This window comes from Hemibagrus wyckioides, linkage group LG27 (genome assembly GCF_019097595.1).
Source record: "Hemibagrus wyckioides isolate EC202008001 linkage group LG27, SWU_Hwy_1.0, whole genome shotgun sequence".
In the NCBI taxonomy this organism is placed as follows: Eukaryota; Metazoa; Chordata; class Actinopteri; order Siluriformes; family Bagridae; genus Hemibagrus; species Hemibagrus wyckioides.
Window position 1 is genome coordinate 13,651,022 of NC_080736.1, and position 20,050 is coordinate 13,671,071.

A 20,050-nucleotide genomic window follows, 5' to 3' on the forward strand; every position below is an offset into this window, starting at 1 on the left:
ATTCACTCCAGTGAATTAGCAAACTGGGATCTCCCTTCAGCAACAGTGCAGTCAGGAAAAAAGACACAATTTAACTATAGTATGTAAGATTCTTACTGAACTGGTGCATTAAGATGAAGTTTCATAGCCCTATTTAAGAAATGATATGAGGATAACTACACCAGGTTATGTATGTAAGCCGGTTCACATCAATGATGTGACCTTCTCCAAGTCCATCACCACATGATCAAACCAGAAACCGTGGATCACCGCAAAGGTGTGTGCGCTGCTAAAATCCAGAGACTCTGCCTTCAGAGCTGGAGACAAGGACGCCCTAAGAACAGCCACTTCCAGAGCAGCGGCAACACTCGGAGCGTGTGGCAAGGCATCCAGTCCATCACCAACTACAGGCCAGCTCCACCTGCCTGTGACAGTGATGCCTCCCTTCCAGATGTGCTGAACAGCTTCTACGCTCGGTTTGAGGCACAAAATGACGTGACAGCGAGGAAGACCATCCCTTCTCCAGAGGACCAGGTGCTCTGTCTCACCACTGCTGACGTGAGGAAAACTCTACGCAGAATTAACCCACGGAAAGCTGCTGGACCAGGCAACATTCCTGGCAGAGTGCTCAGGGAATGTGCAGAACAGCTAGCAGATGTGTTCACAGACATCTTCAACATCTCCCTGAGCAGTGCCATCGTCCCAATGTGCCTAAAGTCAACCACCATCATCCCCGTGCCGAAGAAGTCTCCAGAGTCCTGTGTCAATGACTACCGTCCTGTTGCACTCACACCCATCATCATGAAGTGCTTCGAGAGGCTCGACATGAGGCACATTAAGAACCTGCTGCCACCTTCACTTGACCCCATGCAGTTTGCGTATCGTCCAAATCGCTCCACAGACGATGCCATCACCACAACCCTTCATCTGTTGAGGAGGGAGTCTAGGTCTGTGAACCAAACTTGAGCAGGCCAACAAGGAGCCACTAGAAGAATGTGGACTCGATCGTGGTGCACTCTGGCTGGCACTCTTGCCAGAAAAAGGTGTATAGGCATAGCCTTGACCACATCTGTACCGGAGCATCCAGGCTCAGAAGGGCTGGGTGAGAAAAGGAATACCACAGTGGATAGTGGTCAACTCTTTGGACATGAACAGATCCACTTCTGCCTGGCCAAAGATCTGCCAAATGCGCTGCGGGAGGAGATACCACTCACCAGGCCTCAGCACCTGCCCCAACAGGAAGTCTGCATCCCGATTTATGTGCCCTGGGATGAAAATCGCTCTCAGCGAAAGAAACCTGGTCGCTGACCAGAGCAGAATTGCTGCGCCAACCTGAAGAGAGGGCACAAATGCAGACTGTCCTGATGATTGATATAGGAAACTACTATAGTGCTGTCTGTGTGCGATGTAGGGGAGAGATCTTCAAGCATAGCTGCATACCCATAATTTTGTAGCCCCACAATGGACGAATAATTAGAGGTGGCTGGGGAGAAAAGACGGGCAGAATAAGCATTCTTCCAGGACCTCAATACCACGGTATGGAGGTGTGGGAATAACGGCAGTTGAAATTCATCATCAAGCTTAAAACGAACAACACTAACTTCCTCTTCAGGCCAATTTAAATTTAATTTAGTGACAGCATGTGTTACAACCTTGAGGAGTTCCCCAAACATCACTGATTGTGGAGGCAAATTGAGAGAGGAAAAGAGAAGGGTGCCACATGCACACACACACAATCAATCATTCACAATTATGGGCAGTTTTGAGTAGCCAGTCCACCTCCCATTATGTTTCAGGGAACCTGGGAAAAAACTGGAGAACTCAGTTTTAAAGGTAAGCTAACTGAACCAAAATATTTATTATTTTAGGAACAAAAAATACAGATAAAAAGCAGGAAAATAGAGCACACAAGTTACAATGATAGCGGTAGGGAATCCAATTTATGGTAGGATTTTTTTCTTCTTTTCTTCCCTTTTTCTATTTTTCTTCTTCTTTTTATGATTCTCTTCTAATGACTACTATGATGACAATTTGCATAATATGCGAAACCTATTTTTGCAAACTAGTCCTAGGGTTTTTAGCCTGTCTTCACAAATTTGTGTCAATCTACCCATCAGAAAGTATCAAATATGTTGCAATTTGTAAACACTATGGTTGCCACATGTCAATCAGTTCAAATGGGCTGGAGGCAAATTTATGCTAGAGTTGTGCATCAAGACTGATCTGAATGAAACTTAAAAGCCACACAGGACAATTACCTGAAACAACAGCAGGCAGTAAATTCTTTGTCACATTTAAGAAAGTGCAAAAAGTTTTTCGGTCATTCAATAAGCTATGTAGCTATGTAGCAATAAGCTATGCAAAATAAGGCTTTCTGAAGCACTGAACATGCAGCCAGAAGTAAGCTTTCTGATTACATCTTTAATTACTCTGTATAGTCTTTCTGTACACTGAAGAAAAATCATGAAAAAAACGTGACACAAAAGGTGCACAATAATCCAGCAAAGACTGAAAGTAAGTGAGGCTATATATACAGATAGAAATGAGTAGCGAAGATAGAAAACAGGTATGTAAGTGCTTCTGCAATGAGCATTACAAGGTGGGATCAAAACACCAGGCTGGAATGCGGAAGTGCATGTGTGATGTTGGCGGGATGTGACAGTACCCCTCCCCCTATTAACACCACCTGGCGTTCTAGAGGGAGCCCCTAGGTAATGTTTGTGGAAGTCTGAGATAGGGGCAGGGTCTAAAATGAATCTGGCAGGAACCCAGCTCCTTTCTCCTGGTCTATAGCCCTCCCAATCCACAAGCTACAAGACTTAAGCAGTTTGCGGACAGTGTAAACATCTCCGTTGATGACCCAAGGAGGAGGGGGAGGGCTGGAGGGGTTTGAAAGAGGGCAGATGACTATAGGCATCTGAGCTGGGAGACATAAAAAGTGGGGTTGATGAGGTGCATGATTAAAGGCAGGCGCAGCTTGATCACACAGGGATTGACAGATGCAAGAATACAACGATAAGAAGCTAAATAAATTTATGAGAATTATACAAATATCTCAATTTGTTGCATATATCTGATTTGGCTAATATCCTTATCCAGAGTGCTTTGTATTCTTCAAAATAAATGTATACTCAGACTAGTACAAATATATTAGGATCTTAGATTACTATCAAAGATAATATACTAACAGTTTTTCATAGTGCTCTTTCATTGCTTTTCTTAGTGCTCATTCAAGTTCTTACTGGGAACATGATGAATAGAGATACATAGATTGTGCTTCATGCATGCAACATGTTCTAACTTCTTATTCCTATATAATGAGCAATCAAATGGAACAGACCATTTACTGATATCCACTTTTCTGATACAACATACAGGTATGTTGACTCTCACAGATGTTTTGTGTACATTTTTTTGTGAACTCAAAGTGAACTCAATCAAACAAATCAGACAAAATATTATACTTGGTAATTTATTTATTTAGGAAAATGGTCCAGTATTACCATTAGTATGTGAGTGGTAGTATGTTTTAGTTGCAGTAGTCTGAGGAGAGAGTCCCATTGTCTGCAAGGAGGCATATGCAGATGTAAAAGCAGCTCATGCAAATTTAAAAACAACACACACTGGACTCATCAAACTGTGCCTGTCCCCAACATCAGACTGTCCAACTGAAGTTGCTGCTAGCCTCAGTGCAGATGTAGACAATAGGCAAACACCATCTTCTGTCATCACCACAACACCAGCTGAAAGATCAGTAAGAGATCCTAATGAGTTAGGGATGGCCGAAGTCTTCAACCACCTTCTAAGAAGGTCGAGGGGCAAATCTTCATTACTCATGATCCTACAGCACTTTAATTGGAAGACAATTTCTCAGAGGCTCCCCATGTTAATCAATGTTGACCAAAAGTGCAACAAAGACAGAGTCAACAAGTTCTTACACTCCCCAAGGAACACTGTTGTGCACAGGCAACTGCATTTTTAACTAACATTAACATGTTTGGCCTGTGGTTGGTAATAACACAACAAATCAAGGAGGTGAAACTGAGGCAAAGCATTGGGATGTACTCTTCAGTTGCATGAGAACAAGAGCTGTACACGTTAAGGTGGTGGAGTCTGTGGATACAACCAGCTGTATAAATGCACTCTGGAGATTCAAAAGCAACTTTTCTCAGACTGTGACACCAACTTCTTCAGGACTGGCCAAGAGCTGGGAATAGGTGAATGGAGGGTGGTGAAAGAAAACTTAACTCTTCTTATTTGTCATGTTAGGGAGGGACCTGGGAAAATGTGATTGGAGTTACACACAGGATTGTTTACTCCATGCTACAACAGTAAAAGTCTGCTCACCTCACATACGTTCTTTCATTGTTTCCACTCACATTCCTGTTTTAGACAAACAGTACCATCACAATGAGTGGCAAATAGTGATGAATGAAAGATTAAAGATTAAAATCAAGACCGCAACTAATAGTGCTCCCGAGAAGTTCCTACCTCAAATGGCACAGAAAACAAACATATATCATGTAAAGATTTAATTATTTTGGCCTGACCTGTATTTATTTTTAGTCTTTTTTTTTTAAACTGTGTTGTTTGCTAACAAAATAGCACCATCTAGTGGACTTTCAATGTGCTCCCAAAATAAGAAATTCCCAAAGAAATACCCAAGAAATTCCCAAAAAGCAATAAAGCTAGGAAGTCCTGTAAAAATATCATTCATCTCAGAAAAGCACTTGCACATGGTTGTGACACAAGTTCATCCTACGTCATCACTGTCCTGCAGAAAGCAAAATATTAATGATGTTAATGAACTGTTTGATTGTTAGGACTGTTAACCCCTCCCCACCCATTTGTAACCAATTACAGCTCAGTATTCCATCTAGTTTTATGTGAAATCCTAAATGCTGTTTTTGTATTTTGCCTTATTTGTAGTGTTTTACTCCACAAGATTAAATGCATGTAGTTAAACCATATATCTGTTTCCTTCATCAACTGGGAGTTTAGCTTGTAGCCAATCTATGTAGCCTTATGTAGAAGGCATCTTGTAAATAAAATTATTTGCACTATGAAACACAGTGAGCCCTGTACAGGCTTTAGGGATGGGATTGGCTTGTAGATAGGCCTCAGTGATGAGATGAGGTTGCACATAGGACTCAGGGGTGAGATGGGGTTGAGGACAGGTCTTGGGCATGAGATGGGGTTGAGGACAGGTTTCAGAAATGACATAGAGTTGGAGACAGGTCTCAGGAATGAGATGAAATTCTGGATAGTTCTTAGGGATGAGATGGAGTAAAGAGCAGGTCTCAGGGATGTGAGGGGTGGAAGACAGATTTCAAAGAGATGTGGTAAGGGACAGGACTCAGGGATGAGACACATGGTTGTGATGGTCAGGGCTCCACATACTTTTAGGTAATTTAGAGTCAGATCCATGATATTATATGTTATACAAATGTCATCACTGGTTTCTAAATCTATAATGCTAAATGCAAACTCCTTTAAATTCAACCACCTACAGTGTAAAATGTCTTCCATGCAATGCACATATAAGTAAGTTAAATTAAATTTTATTTGTATAACACTTAACAATGAACATGGTCACAAAGCAGTTTTACAAGAATATAAAAGGTTGGGATATAAATTATAAATTTTAAGTTCAAAATTACCCCTAATGAGTAAGCCAAAGTCAATGGTGGCAAGAAAAACCGAGACAATATTATCCTCTGACTGCTTTTATAAATATAGTGTTCCAAAATTATTTTATTCATTAATTTGTTGACTCATTCTGTAATGTTATTATAAAATAGTGACAAGTTTAAAGTTAGAATTTAACCAGTTGGTACATTATTTGCCCGCTAGATGGTAGTCGAAAGCAGCAAATGAGCCGCACCAACATTTTTCATCCAGGGACCCCCTCTACTGGGGGAAAAAAGTGTTGGTTAACTAGTTTTGTTATTACAGCTGACAAAATTATAGTGTCTTTGTGCTTGCAGTAAACATTTCACATTTTAAAAATATTAACAATTTCAGTGAAGAACTGTGACTAAAAAGAAAACCCTGACAAACAAAATAAATTTAAATATAAATGGATAGCCCAACTAAAAAGGGACTGGCCAAAGCTAAATGGCAATGGAGGTAAACCAAATTTAACATTCACTACAAAGATCAGGGGGACCACGCAGGATGGTCCAAAAGAGCGATATTCTCCTGGAATAAGTCCTTCACCAGACGGATGTTGTGAACTGTAGCGTTTACCTGTTGAAAGACCCAGTCATTACCGGACAGACGAGGGCCCTCACTCAAGAGGGATGCCCACTGCAACAAGCAGGCCTTGACAGTGTGACTGCCTGAAGGACAATGACATGAAAGCCATATTTTTGTGCAGATTTTAACTTTTTAAGGCTATAGTCTTAAACTTTTGATCAGCTGATGGATTTTGTAGAAGATATACAAGAAACTATAAGTAAAACTAGATGCCAGATTAAGAGTTAAATGCCAGATGCCAGATTAAGAGACATTCATCACGATGATTAATGGCCAGTACAATTTTAGTTTTAGTTGCCTTAAGAGAAATAAATTCATCATATAATGTACATATTAAAGAAAGAAAAAGAAAATACACCCTCTTTAATTCCTAGGTTTTAATTTATCAGGTCCTAAATAAGTACAAGTACAAACAATTGACGTCAGCTGACTATAAAAAGACACAACAGATTATTATATAGAGTCAATTGTTCCCAAAAGGTAAACCAACATTCAGAAACCAGGTGGGAAAAAGTAACAATCCACAGTCTGTCATATACAGCAACGGATGCAGGTGCTGTAAAAGATGTTTTATTTAAAGAGCACGAAGACAAATCCAAAATTACGATTCAAAATAAAAAATAAAACAGGAGGCAGGCAGTAGTCAGGTGAGCTTCAAACTATGATGGTTGGGATAATTAGAAGCACACAAGCTAACAAAACAAAACTACGAACTGGAATAACATGACAAGGAACAAAAGGCCTGGTATTGACAGCTAGGTACTGCACTGAACAAAATTTCATACAGGACAAATACACACAGGTGTTTCAATAACCAACCTAATTAAACATTAATTAAATCCAAACTAATTAAATAAATAAAAACAATAAATTGAAGGAGGGTGTACTTTCTTTCTCCAATGACTGTACATAATCAAAGTTTTATGAGAGAGAGAGAGAGAGAGAGAGATTCAAAATTGAAAGACTGAGGATTTGAAATTAAAATGCCATTGGCATTTATTTATTTATTTATTTATTTATTTATTTATTTATTTATTTATTTATTTATTTATTTATTTATCAGTCATATGAATTAATCTGCAAGCTCCAAATGTGTTAAGTTACAATTTATTTTGACAATTTTACACACTTTAAAGAGCAAAACAAATTGCAATTGAAAGTGCAGTATAGGGTTAAATTCTGATAATGAATTAAATTCATAATAATGTTGACGATTTTTAGCTTGCAAATGTAAAGTGAAATGGAGAATAATTTATTAAATTGCCTTTTACTACTACTACTAATAATAATAATAACAAAACTCCAAAATAATTATGTATATAGCACCCTTCATTTTATTACAGAAAATCTCAAGACATTTCACTTAACAGAAAAACAAATGTAAACAAATTAAACACAAAGCATGGAAAAATACAATGACAATAAAAGGCAGGACATGTGTAGTGACATTTTAGAATTAATTTGACATATAAATATATATATATATATATATATATATATATATATATATATATATATATAAATATATATATATATATATATATATTTCAAGACCTTTAAGAACATAAGCATTAAAATTTTTTATTTCTGAACAAATTGGTATATATATATAATATACCAATTATATATATATATAATTATATACATATAACAATTTGTTCAGATATGTAATGGTTTTTTAAAAATGGTTATGTAAATAACATATAAAGGGCTTCATTTTGGACCAACTAATGTTTATAGTTTTTAGCTAAGCTGGTAATTCCAGCTATCAGAATCTCACTGTAGTCCCATAGTATTATACATTAGACTGTGGTGTGAATAGATTAATATCACATCAGTCACTTAATTTTTCGATGGTGAATTAATATTTATAGTCAGATTTACATGTACACATGGCAAACAGTGGGTTGTAACACAATAATTTACATTTTGTATAATACATTAGGATGGACAGTACCTATTTGTTTAAGTTTAGATGCTGTATTAAGTCTATCAGGAAAAAAAGTCCTGAATGATCAAAAATAACAACAAACATACATTCAGATAGTTTAATTAAAGGATAAATCTTAAAAGTTTTACTGGAATGTTTGACAAAGTAATCTTGAGTCTGTTTAAATAATGTGAATGTCACATATCTACACAAATCCCTCTGGGCTACAGATTTCCTAGAAATGTTCCAAATACATGATATACACTGTGCAAAAGTCATAGTCACATTATAAGAAATGCTGTAAAGCAAAGATACCTTCAAAATAATGAAACTAAATGAAACAAAGCAAATATTATGACATGGTAACCCTTTGCTTTTTAAAAACACATCAGTAGTTCAAAGAACATTTTGTACAGTTTTAAGGAAATTGGCTGGTGGTTTTTTATAAGCTTCTTGGGAAATCTGCCACAGTCCTTCTGTCTGTCACACTTGCTTTGGTTTTCACAGGTAATCCCTGACTGCCTTCACTAAACTTTTGGTCTGAAAAGTGATCCATTATTCTTCCTTTACTGAGACACTGACATTTAACTGACACTTTATTTTATGTTTTGTTTATGTTTGGCTTTTTGTTTGTTTTTGTAAAATACATCAAATAAACATCTTTCAAAATATATATATATATATATGGTGTCTAGCAGGTGCATTGAATGACATTACAAACCAACAAAATGCAAAAAAAAAAAAAAACCATCAAAAAAGAGAGGGGGAGTGGTTTCATTAATCTATATCTGCATACTGTATATATTTCAAATTTCTAATTCCACATAAGAATGCTGGCATGCTGGATGTAAAATATTCTATGTGCTCTGAAATATTCCACTGAACATTTGTACTTTACAGGTGCTTTTAAACAGAAACTGTAAACATAAGTAATTTGCAACAATGTCTATTAAAGTAGGCCAACATTCTATGCACTTCCAAACAAATAAATAAAAAAATAAATACATGCATCCTCCCAACCTTTCAAATGTTAGTTCTCAAACTAAATTTCTGGAATAATGTTCTTAAAAGTATGTGCCTGTTTGGAACATGAGGTGTTCTTGTTGTTTTAAAGGTACATTTTCTGTTTTAGGTTCTCCTTAAAGGAATTATCCATCACTCTTGAACACATTCTTGAATGTTTCATGTGGCCATATTTTGTGTTCATTGTTTGTTTCATACTCATGTGACCAATAAATTTATGATAGTGCTTCAGCAACCAAATATACTGTATATAAATAAAATATTTTGATTTGGGGGTGGGGGCAATTGCTAGAGAGCTCTTTTCTTGTCACAAAAAGATTCTGCATTACACCCCAAGTTTAGCAATAACAGATTATTGTTCCTTATTATTGTTGTTTTTTTTTTGTTTTGTTTTTTTACCTTCATTTATAATGTAATAAAGAGGAAGAAATGCTCCATAATAAGCACATAACTATTCATGCATAGCAAACAATTTTATCTTTCCTATTTTCTTCAATTTCCTCAATAATTCTTGCCTTGCACTTTCTACACATATTTAAATTTTGCATGTTACAACTTTGACTGACCTTCATGTGAAATTATGAAAATCACTGTGCACAAATTAATTGTCATCAAACTGTCTAGTGCATTTTGACATGAACATGAACCATGAATTGTTTTATGTATGTAGAATAAGGTACAGAGCTTTGCAGTCTTTTCCCAAGAACCACACTCATACATATGACTTGTTTATGCGGCACATTCATGATACTTTTTGAAGGCTGAGGAAAATTCATCCTATAGAAAAGGATTGCAATAACATCCTACCAAGTAGAGGGTGTGACAAGTGTTTGATGTGTGCCACTAACATACGTTTTTCCCATTGAATACAATTAGAAAGACATACATTTTAAATGGATTTCCTCTCTTCCAACATGCATATTCCTCTGGAACCAGACACTGACCTTAAAAAGTCTGCCACACTGATAGAATGTGTAAAATCCCGCACCTAGGTAAAGCACTGTTACAATAAAGATTTGAAGAATATTTATACTAATAGATAAATAAATTGTGGTCATCTAGTCATCCACTGATTTTTTAAATAAGATTCTGCAAAAAGACTGGAATAAAACACAGTTTGAAGCGATCAAAAATGAAAAAGATTAAATGTCAGAAATGTGCTAGGAATACCAAAAAACATACTTTAAAACAGATTTAAAGTATGAACGTCACATTCTGAAAAGGAAACCAGAAATTCCTTTTTTAAGAGGGACAAAAGGATTTACGTATTCCAGTTCAGCTTACTTCTATTTACTCCAGAATTTATTCTCACCTTAAATGATGGGACTAATGGCCTGTGTGCACAATACTAAATGTGACCAACTATTTCTTTTATTTAATACTGTTGGAATGATTTAAACATCCTTTTTTTAAACTGACACTTCACATTATATTTTACATTTCAAATATATAATTTAACAGTTTCAGAAATTCTAGTTGTTGTCTAAATTTGATCAGCTATGACACTAGATAAATATGGAACAAAATATTATTATAAATAAATTATTTCAAATTATGTACACTGAAAAGTATTTGGAGCTATATACTGTTTCAAGGCACTTCATGGTAGTTTTGGGGAGACTATCAAATAATATCGCTTGACAGCTAAATGCAAATATTGTCATGTACACCTGCATGTTCATGTGGCAGCAGTGAAACACAAGCAGTGGAATCAGGAGAGAAAGCTGAAGTGGTCTTCTGATGTTGTAACCCATCTACCTCAAGGTTTTATGTGTTGTGCATTATGAGATACTTTTCTGCTCAGCATAGTGGAAATAGTGCTTATTTGAGTTACTATAGACTTCCTGTTAGCTCAAAACATTCTGGTCATTCTCTGTTGATCTCTCTCAACAAAATGCCGCAAACTGCAGACCCTAAATACAACGGATTTATTTTGTTTTGTTTTTGTACAATTCTTTGTAAATCCTTAAATACTGTTGTGCAAATCCCAGGAAATCTGGTTAAAGTCACAGAGATCACATTTTCCCCACTCTGATGTTAGATATGAACTTTATCTGAAGCTCTTGACCTGATGACTTAATGCACTGTGCTGCTGCCACATGATTGATAAATGGCATAAATGAGCAGATGTTTCAATTAAAGTGATCAAATATCTTTAGGCCATAGGCCAGGGACAGTATTGGTCTGGAGTGGGAGCAACATTAAGGCATAGGCCTGGTTTACTGTTGATGTAACTTTAGTTGAGAGCATGCCCTGATCCACCATGATGCCTTATGAAGTAATACTGATTCTAATACACAGAAGCATACTGGGGAGTTTACACCCTGAGTTATATTCTTGAAGGTTTACACATAACCCAAAATTTAACAATAGATCATACTGTTATACAGTCTAGCAAGAGCACAACAGATGCTTGACTTGTTGAGGTCTTGTGCAGGCAGATGTAAAGTGTTGACAGGGAAAGGATGCGCTGTGGCAAATGCTATTCTTCGGGTCTCCAAGTCAGCTGTCTTTCATACAGACTCAGAACATGATGCACAAATTGGTACTGCTCAGCTGTTTGAATCATGCCGCCCCTATAAAACAAAATAAAGAAACTATTACATTAATTCCATATAACTGTGTTACACTTGCCTGTGTTGGGTCAGGAATGAGGAACATTTCTATTTTTCCACTTTTACCTGACAAAACACCTGATTGAATGAACAATGTTACATGTTTAAATGACTGCTTCCCTGTTGCATTTACTCCCATCACCAGTAAGTGTGAGAGATACATCAAATACATGATTTGCCCGCACTGGAGGTTCCACAAGAATGTATGCTAAGCCTTCTCTTATTTTTGCATAATTATAAATGAATATAAATAAGCACTGTCACAGTGGTCTCAGGGTATCAACCACTCCCTTAACATAGACTATGGCTACAACAATAGACTAAAACAATAGACTACAGGAAACGGACAAGAAGACACAGTGCACTTACAATACATTGGACTGCAGTAGACAGCAGTTTAAAAAAATCTCTGAGAAATTCAACTGGTCAACACACACTGGAGAGGTGGTGAGCAAATCACAACACCTTTACAACATAGGGTGGCTTAAAATAATATGATATGTATTTGGTAGTCTTCAGTTCATTGTACATAGATACTGTACCATAGAGAGCATCCTGAACAGCAAACAACATTTGATGGTTTGGGAACTGCTTTTCACTACTACCTTCAGATAAATGGTACTCCACCATTATCATATGAGTTATTATATCATTCCTGGCAGCTTGATCCAACCTGGCCATTTTCCTCTGATCTCTTGGTGTGTAAACTACACCAGGTTATGTATTTAACCTGGTTCCCTGAGAAGGGAAGAACTCTGCGTTCCACGCCACACCCCAGGCATTCACTCACGCTTCCTTTAGACAAGTAGAAGCCGGAATAATGTGACATAGATGCCCTTTTATGGTGTTGCTGGTGCGCCCTGCTTCGTCACATGACCTACCCAAGCAGATAAATCGGCGTAATTTCACACAGACCTTCAGTCACAACTTCCACAAAGCGATCCCATAGCGTCAGCCATGACGCAGCATCGAGTTCCCTCGAAAGGGAATCACATCAGGTTACGCATGATGCATGACATCAGGTTACATATGACGTATGACATATGTTACGTATGCGTCATGGCTGACGCTATGGGAACGCAAAGTGTCAGCTATTACAGTGTCTCATTCCCTCAAAAGGGAACTTGAGATATTGTCATTAGATAAGATAAGATAATCTTTTATCCGTCCCACAGCAGGGAAATTTGCAAAAGATTTACTTAAAGAGGAGGGAAAAACACAGACAAAACAAACAAACAGACAAAAAAAGGTAATAAAGATAAGCAAAAAATTCAAAAGTGAGCAGGAGCAGCTCGCACCACACCATCTTGCAAACAACCATTACTCAGTTTCTTTGTTATTTCTACCTCTATTTACTACTTTATTTCTACTTGTTTTATTTCTACTATCCTCGTTTGAATATGCATCCTTTATTTTATATCTGTTGTCTTAACCCTTGCATTGACAACATCTACTGCCTTGCTCCAAATAATATTTCAGTGTACTCTTTCTTAACTTGTCTTATCATATCTTATCTGATCTCTGTTTTAGTGAGAAGGAATAGCACATATACTGGCTATCATACATGCATGTACTCTTTAAATTCCACAACCTAATTTTCCTCCTTATACTTTCTTTTCCACATACCAATAGTCATAGCCATGTATCTCCTGTAATAATACATTTTCACACAGACGTACTTGATAGAACATCCACACACAGACAAACTCTCTCTCTCTCTCTGTTCCTTTTTACTGCACTTGTTTAGAATTATGCTTTCTTAGTTAAGTAGATGATTAATGTTTTTCTTCTCTTCAGTAGGTTTCAATAAATTGAGTTTATTGAACATTTTATTGCCTTATTCAGAACAATTTTCTTTAGAAACCATGTTATTTCTCTCAGTTAAAACTGAGGTTTCTTTTTTCCATTTTTACTTTGAGTTAGTCATTTTAAATTTTTTTTAATTAAAATTTAATATAGAAAAGTGGATGTTATAAGTGAGTGAATGCTTAATAAGACTGATTAGTGAATGAGATTAAATATGCTAGGAGACTGATTAATTAAAATTACAGGGAAGTACCTTGAATGCTGTAAAGTATGTAATACATAAGACATCACTTTATATACAAAAAGGTATCAAGGGGACTCTTACCTGTTACTTATATTATTATTATTATTGTTACTTATATTATTATTATTATTATTATTATTATTATTGAGTCACAAACAACAGACCACGGGGACAAATGATGAATTAGGCTAATATTTTTACCAGAGCATATGCTAAAATGTGTGGTCTAGGTAAACAGTTCTACCATGCTCTCTGTTGTCTGTTATTCCATTTCAGCTAGGATTTCAGCCAGCTAAACTGATGAATTATTTAATTAGTTTCCTGTAGCCAAGTTTCCTGTTAGTTGAAACATATAACTTGAAAATCACACCATAATGGTTACACCTTATTTAACTAAGATTTATGCATCTTCATTATGGCTATTAGAAAGCTTAGTAATATTTAAACTGCTTTGTAGAGAAGATAGTATAATAGAGTGTATATTATTTATTAGATTAAAAAAAAAATCTAATACATATTATTATAATATTAGTTTTTAAAATTTAAATATAAAGCAAAGTAGTTTCTGTAATTGGTTTGAATAATTTGAAATTTGTTATCTTTAATGTGTAATGAATGTCAATAGATTCCAAATATACCTGTCCAAACGTAGTTGGCTGGTGGTTCTCAATACGTCCACCACTCCTTCATGTCTAAGCTGCTCACACAGGATAGCAGTGGCAATGAAGCAGCCAGTGCGGCCAATTCCTGCACTGAAAGACCTTGAATAGGTTATTATTTTCTTTTTTTCTTTTAAGTAAAATAATGTTTATGTCAGAATGTTGATTAATAAAAGTAGTTACAGATACACACAAGAATAATGATAAGTAACATACATGAAGTGGACAAAATCAATCAATAAATTTCATCAGTCAGTTCACAAAAAGGATCTGGGCAATACTTTTTTTTTTTTATAAAAATAGCTTAACGCATTCTGATATTTGTACAAATGTAATTTGTAAAATATTCCACAAGGAAAATCCCACAAACGATTGATTATTGATTGCATTACTGTAAATACCTACTCAACTTGCCTATTATGAAAACATGAAGCTCTGGAAAAAACTTAACCACTGTAGAATGATCAGTTTCTTTGGTTTTACTATTTATAGGTATGGGTTTAAGTAAAATGAACATTTTTGTTTTACTCTATAAATTATACTATAAACAACATTTCTCCCAAATTCCAAAAGAACATAATGTCATTTAGTTGTAGACAAAGACAACTGGTAAAAATAAAAAAGATGCAGTATTTTCAGACCTCAAACAATGCAAAGAAAAGAAAATAGCTTTTTAAAAAACACAATACTATGTTGTATTTTATAACTTAAGAAAGGTATAAATATCTATACTGTATGTGTATGTGTGTGTGTATTTACATATACAGAACTGCAGAATAGATATACAGATAGATATACATACACTACCAGTCAAAAGTTTGGACACACCTTCTAATTCCATGGTCTTTCCTGATGTTTATTTCTTTCTACATTGTAAAACAATGCTGAAGGCGGCCGAAATACACAATAATGTCCTTTGAACCGTTAATATTGAGATATGTCTGCTACTGATGCTCTGTAAAGCCTTCATAACGGCTCTAATCTGATTGTTGTGCTGTTAATTGGTGATTTCTGAGGCTGGTAACTCTAAATGAAATTCTCCTCCACAGCAGAGATAAGTTTTGGTCTTGCTTTACTGGGATGATCTTGATGTGAGCCAGTTTCATCATGGTGCTTGATGGGTTTTGGAAATGCACTTGACAATACTGTTCTTGCAAGAACTATTCCAGAACACCTGACCTTCGTGTCTTAAAATAACAACTGACTGTTGTTTTTTGTCATTACATATGGATTACTTAAGTCCATGTGTGTTATTTCATAGTTTTGAAATCCCCAGTATTGTTCTAGAATGTAGAAAATAAATCCCTAAAGTCCAAACTTTTGACTGGTAGTGTATATTTACAGAACAGTATACAATTAGATACATACATATGCAGAACAATATATAAACACTGATCAGTCATAATATTGTGACCATCTGAGTAATATTGTGTTGGTCTCCCTTTTGCTGCCAAAACAGCTCTGAGGCATGGTCTCCACTAGATCCCTGAAGGTGTGCTGTGGTATCTGGCACCAAGATCCTTTAAATCCTGTAAGTTGCGAGGTGGGGCCTCCATGGATCAGTCATTTTTGTCCAGCATTTCCCACAGATGCTTGGCTGAGTTCTGGTGAATTTGAAGGCCAAGTCAACACCTCAAGCTCATTGTTTTGCTCATCAAACTATTCCTGAAACATTTCTGCTTTGTGGCAAGGTGCATTATCCTGCTAAAAGAGGCCACAGCGATCAGGGAATACCGTTTCCATGAAAGGGTGTACATAATCTGCAACAACGCTTAGGTAGGTCGTACGTGTCAAAGTAACATCCACATGGTTCATGATTCATCAGACCAGGACACCTTCTTCTATTGCTCTGTGATCCAGTTCTGATGCTCACATGCCCATTGTTGGTGTTTCAGTGGTACACAGGGGTCAGCAAACTGCGATGCACTGTGTATTCTGACACCTTTCTATCAAAACCAGCATTAACTTCTTCGGCAATCTGAACAACAGTAGCTCATCTGTTGGATCGGATCACTCAGGCCAGCTTTTGCTCCCTAAATGCATCAGTGAGCCTTGGCTGCCCATGACACTGTTGCTGGTTAACCACTGTTCATTACTTGGACCACTTTTGATAGATACTGACCACTGCAGACCAGGAACACCCCACAAGAGCTGTAGTTTTGGCGATGCTTTGATCCAGTTGTATAGCCATCACAATTTGGCCCTTGTAAAATTCGCTCAAATCCTTATGCTTGCCCATTTTTCCTGCTTCTAGTCATCTAGCCATCACAATTTGGCCCTTGTCAACTTTGAGGACAAAATGTTCACTTGCTAATATATCCCACCCTTAATATATTCCACCCACTAACAGGTATAATGAAGAGCTAATCAGTGTATAATATATATACACTATCGCTCAAAAATTTGGGATCACTTGCATATTTCAGCTTGATTTTAGCTATGGAAGAAGACTCCATCAGCCAGTCCATCTTGTGGGAGATGCTCCAGGAAGCATGGGGTGAAATCTCATCAGATTATCTTGAAAAATTGACAGCTAGAATGCCCAGGCTGTAATTACTGCAAAAGGTGTTTTTTTGATGAAGGCAAAGTTTGAAGGAAACATTCTTCATTTCCATCAAAATCATTATTTCTAATTCTGACATGTTAGTATGTCCTGTTCTTTTGCTATATTTTCTATTCAGACTAATTTCGTGTGTGTTTCCTTGGAAAACAATACAATTTCTGAGTGATCCCAAACTTTTGAGCAGTAGTGTATATATACATCCCGGGTGCTGAACAGACAAGCACATGTTCACCAAACTAATGTGGGCTGACTACCCTTTGCCTGCAAAACAGCATCAATTCTTCTAAGTACACAGTTTTTTAAGGAACTTTGGCCGGTAAGGTGTTTCGAACATCTTGGAGAAGTAATCACAGATATTCTTTGGATGTAGGCTGCAACAAATCCTTCTGTCTCTTCATGTGATCCCAGAGAGACTCAATCATATTGAGGGCCAAACCATCACATCCAGGAATCCTTGTTCTTTAAATGCTGAAGAAAGTTCATGACATAACATTAGATGTATGTTTTGGGTCTTGTCCTGCTGCAGAATAAATTTGGGAACAATCAGATGCCACCTTCATGGTATTACATGATGTATAAGTATCTGACTGCATTTTTCTGCATTGAGAACACCTTTAATCCTTACCTAATCTCCAACTTGATTTGCAGAAATGCAGCTCCACCATGCTTCATTGTTGCCTGAAGTCACTCATTATTGTACCACTCTCCAGACCTTCTGTGAACAAACTGCCTCCTGCTACAGCCAAATATTTCAAATTTGACTCATCAGACCAGAGCACTTTCTGCCATTTTTCTGCACTCCAGTTCCTATGTTCTCATGCATAGTTGAGTCACTTAGTCTTGTTTCCATGTCAGAGGTTGAGATTCTTCCATGATGGACAGTGGATGGTTGTACCTGGGTCCCACTGTGTTATGCCAGTTCTTTGCTGATGGCACTGCTAGACATCTTCCACTGTCGAAGTAAGCATAACGCATCTTTCACCTGCTGTATTAAGTTTCCTTGGCCAACCACTTCTGTTTCAGTTGATGACTTTGTTTAAACCTACATACGGAATTGATGATCATTAGAGCCTGCTAATATAATTGGCTAATCATACTCTGATCCTACAAAATCCCAAACTTCGTGCAAGTGTACAAAGTGATGCTGGTTTGAAGCCAAAGGGTAGTCACACCAAATATTGATTTGATTTCCTTCTGTTTGCTCACATAACATATTGTAAATTGTTAAAAAACAAACAATCAAAATATAGATTTTTAAAAACAAACTTTACAGCATTCTCTCTCTCTCTCTCTCACACACACACACACACACACACACACACAGCAAGCAAAAATATTGGAACACATGTTCTGTTAGATTAATTGGTTATACAATAAATAGCTCTGGACATTTACTCCTTGTGTTAGCCTTCAGATTCAGCTGTAAAAAAAAAGGATAAGTCATCTTGAAGATCAGATAGCTGTAGATGGGAGAAATGCAAGCCATTTTGAAGCTGAGAAAAGAGTTCAAACAGAGTCATTACATACTGGGAATAACCAATATAACAATCTGGGATGTCCTGAAAAAGAATGAAACCACTGGTGTACTTAGCAACAGACACCAAACAGGCTAACCAAGGAGAATAACAACACCTGATGAAAGAAACATTGTTAGAGCTGTGAAGAAAAACCTGAAAACAACAGCAGGGACATCACAACCCTGACCAACAACCCTGACATGGCAGCAGTGAAGATATCCACAACCCACCCTTTGAAGAAACTTGTGAAGTATGTGAAACACGCATCAGTAGTAAGAATTGATCCAAAACATACAAGCTCCTCTGTCAAACATTGTGGAGGTTGTGTCATGGATTTGGCTTGCAGGGCTGCTTCTGGAATAGGGTCACCTATCTTTATTGATTGTTTAACTGCTGCTGGTAGGAGCAGAATGAATTTACAAATTAACAGGAACATTTTGTCTGTCAGTTTACTGTAAAATTTATACAGATTAACTGAAAGAATCTTGATCATGCAGCAAGACAACGATCCAAAACATATTGTAAAGTCAACAAAGAATCGGGGGAATAAATTTGAAGGTTTTAGACTGGCATTTTCATTCCCCAAAACAAAAAAAAAAAAACTGGAAAACATGGCAAAAAAAGAAACAATTTGATGGTCAATAGGTAACAGGTTTAAAGCAGTAATTGCAAGCAAGGGATATGCAACCAAATATTAAGTGTTATTTACTTTAATTTACTGTCATGGACTGCTTGGACAGTTCTCTGCACCTTCCTCTCCACATTCTGGTTCCATGGAGGGCAACACTCTGCCATCTGTATTGCAATGGGCATTTCCCTTTTCATTAGACCCTCTTGAAAGCGTTGCTCCACTTCTGTTCTGGCTGAGAGCGCTGCTCCACTTCCAGGAGTGAAGACTACTGTGAAGATCAAAGAAAAATCATGGCAAGGCCCAAAGGAGAAGCAAGGTTGACAGCAAAGCACCCTCAAAGTGACACCCAAGCAAGGGGGCAGAGTGACACCCTCATCCAAGGAAGGGGGTAGAGCAACATCTTCAGATGAGCAAGGGGTGTCTACATTTATGGGGCCTTGTGGGTAGCAGTGTGGGTAACAGTGTTTACTTCTATGGGGCAGTGTGGGTAGCATCCCCCACAGGGCAGGGGGGTAGAATGGTGTCCTCCATATGACCAGGAAATGGAGCAAAGTCCTCTGTGGAACCAGAAGGTGGAGCAGCATCTCCCACAGAGCTGGGATGCAGAGCAATGTCCTAGGCAGGGTAGGAAGGGTGGTTAGTCGCTCTTATTCAGGCAGCTGCCCAAAAATCGGGGAAGCGTCCAATCAGGAAGCTCAAACTCGGAGGTTAGCTTCTCCAGGAGAGCCCCAAACCTGTTGAGGGGCCTCTGGTTGCCCTTGAACTGCTTATCCTGTTCACTCCAGCACTGCCAAACTTTCACTGTGTCCACTGTTGGCCTAGCTC

At 37.2% G+C, this 20,050-nt stretch overlaps 1 protein-coding gene across 8 annotated transcripts in view; it reads right to left on the minus strand.

The window, feature by feature from the left end:
- Positions 1 to 7,872: 7,872 nt before the first annotated feature.
- ptpn5 (protein tyrosine phosphatase non-receptor type 5) overlaps positions 7,873 to 20,050 on the minus strand; it is a 68,120-nt gene continuing 55,942 nt past the window's right edge. For 5 of the 8 annotated variants that reach the window (XM_058382296.1, XM_058382295.1, XM_058382301.1 and 2 more), the window contains 2 exons: positions 14,494 to 14,607; positions 7,874 to 11,766 (listed from right to left, as the gene is read on the minus strand). In XM_058382296.1, coding sequence (XP_058238279.1) covers positions 11,673 to 11,766; positions 14,494 to 14,607 — 208 coding nt within the window. In that variant the 3' untranslated portion in view covers positions 7,874 to 11,672. The other 3 variants (XR_009203844.1, XM_058382298.1, XM_058382297.1) reach the window with 3 other exon arrangements.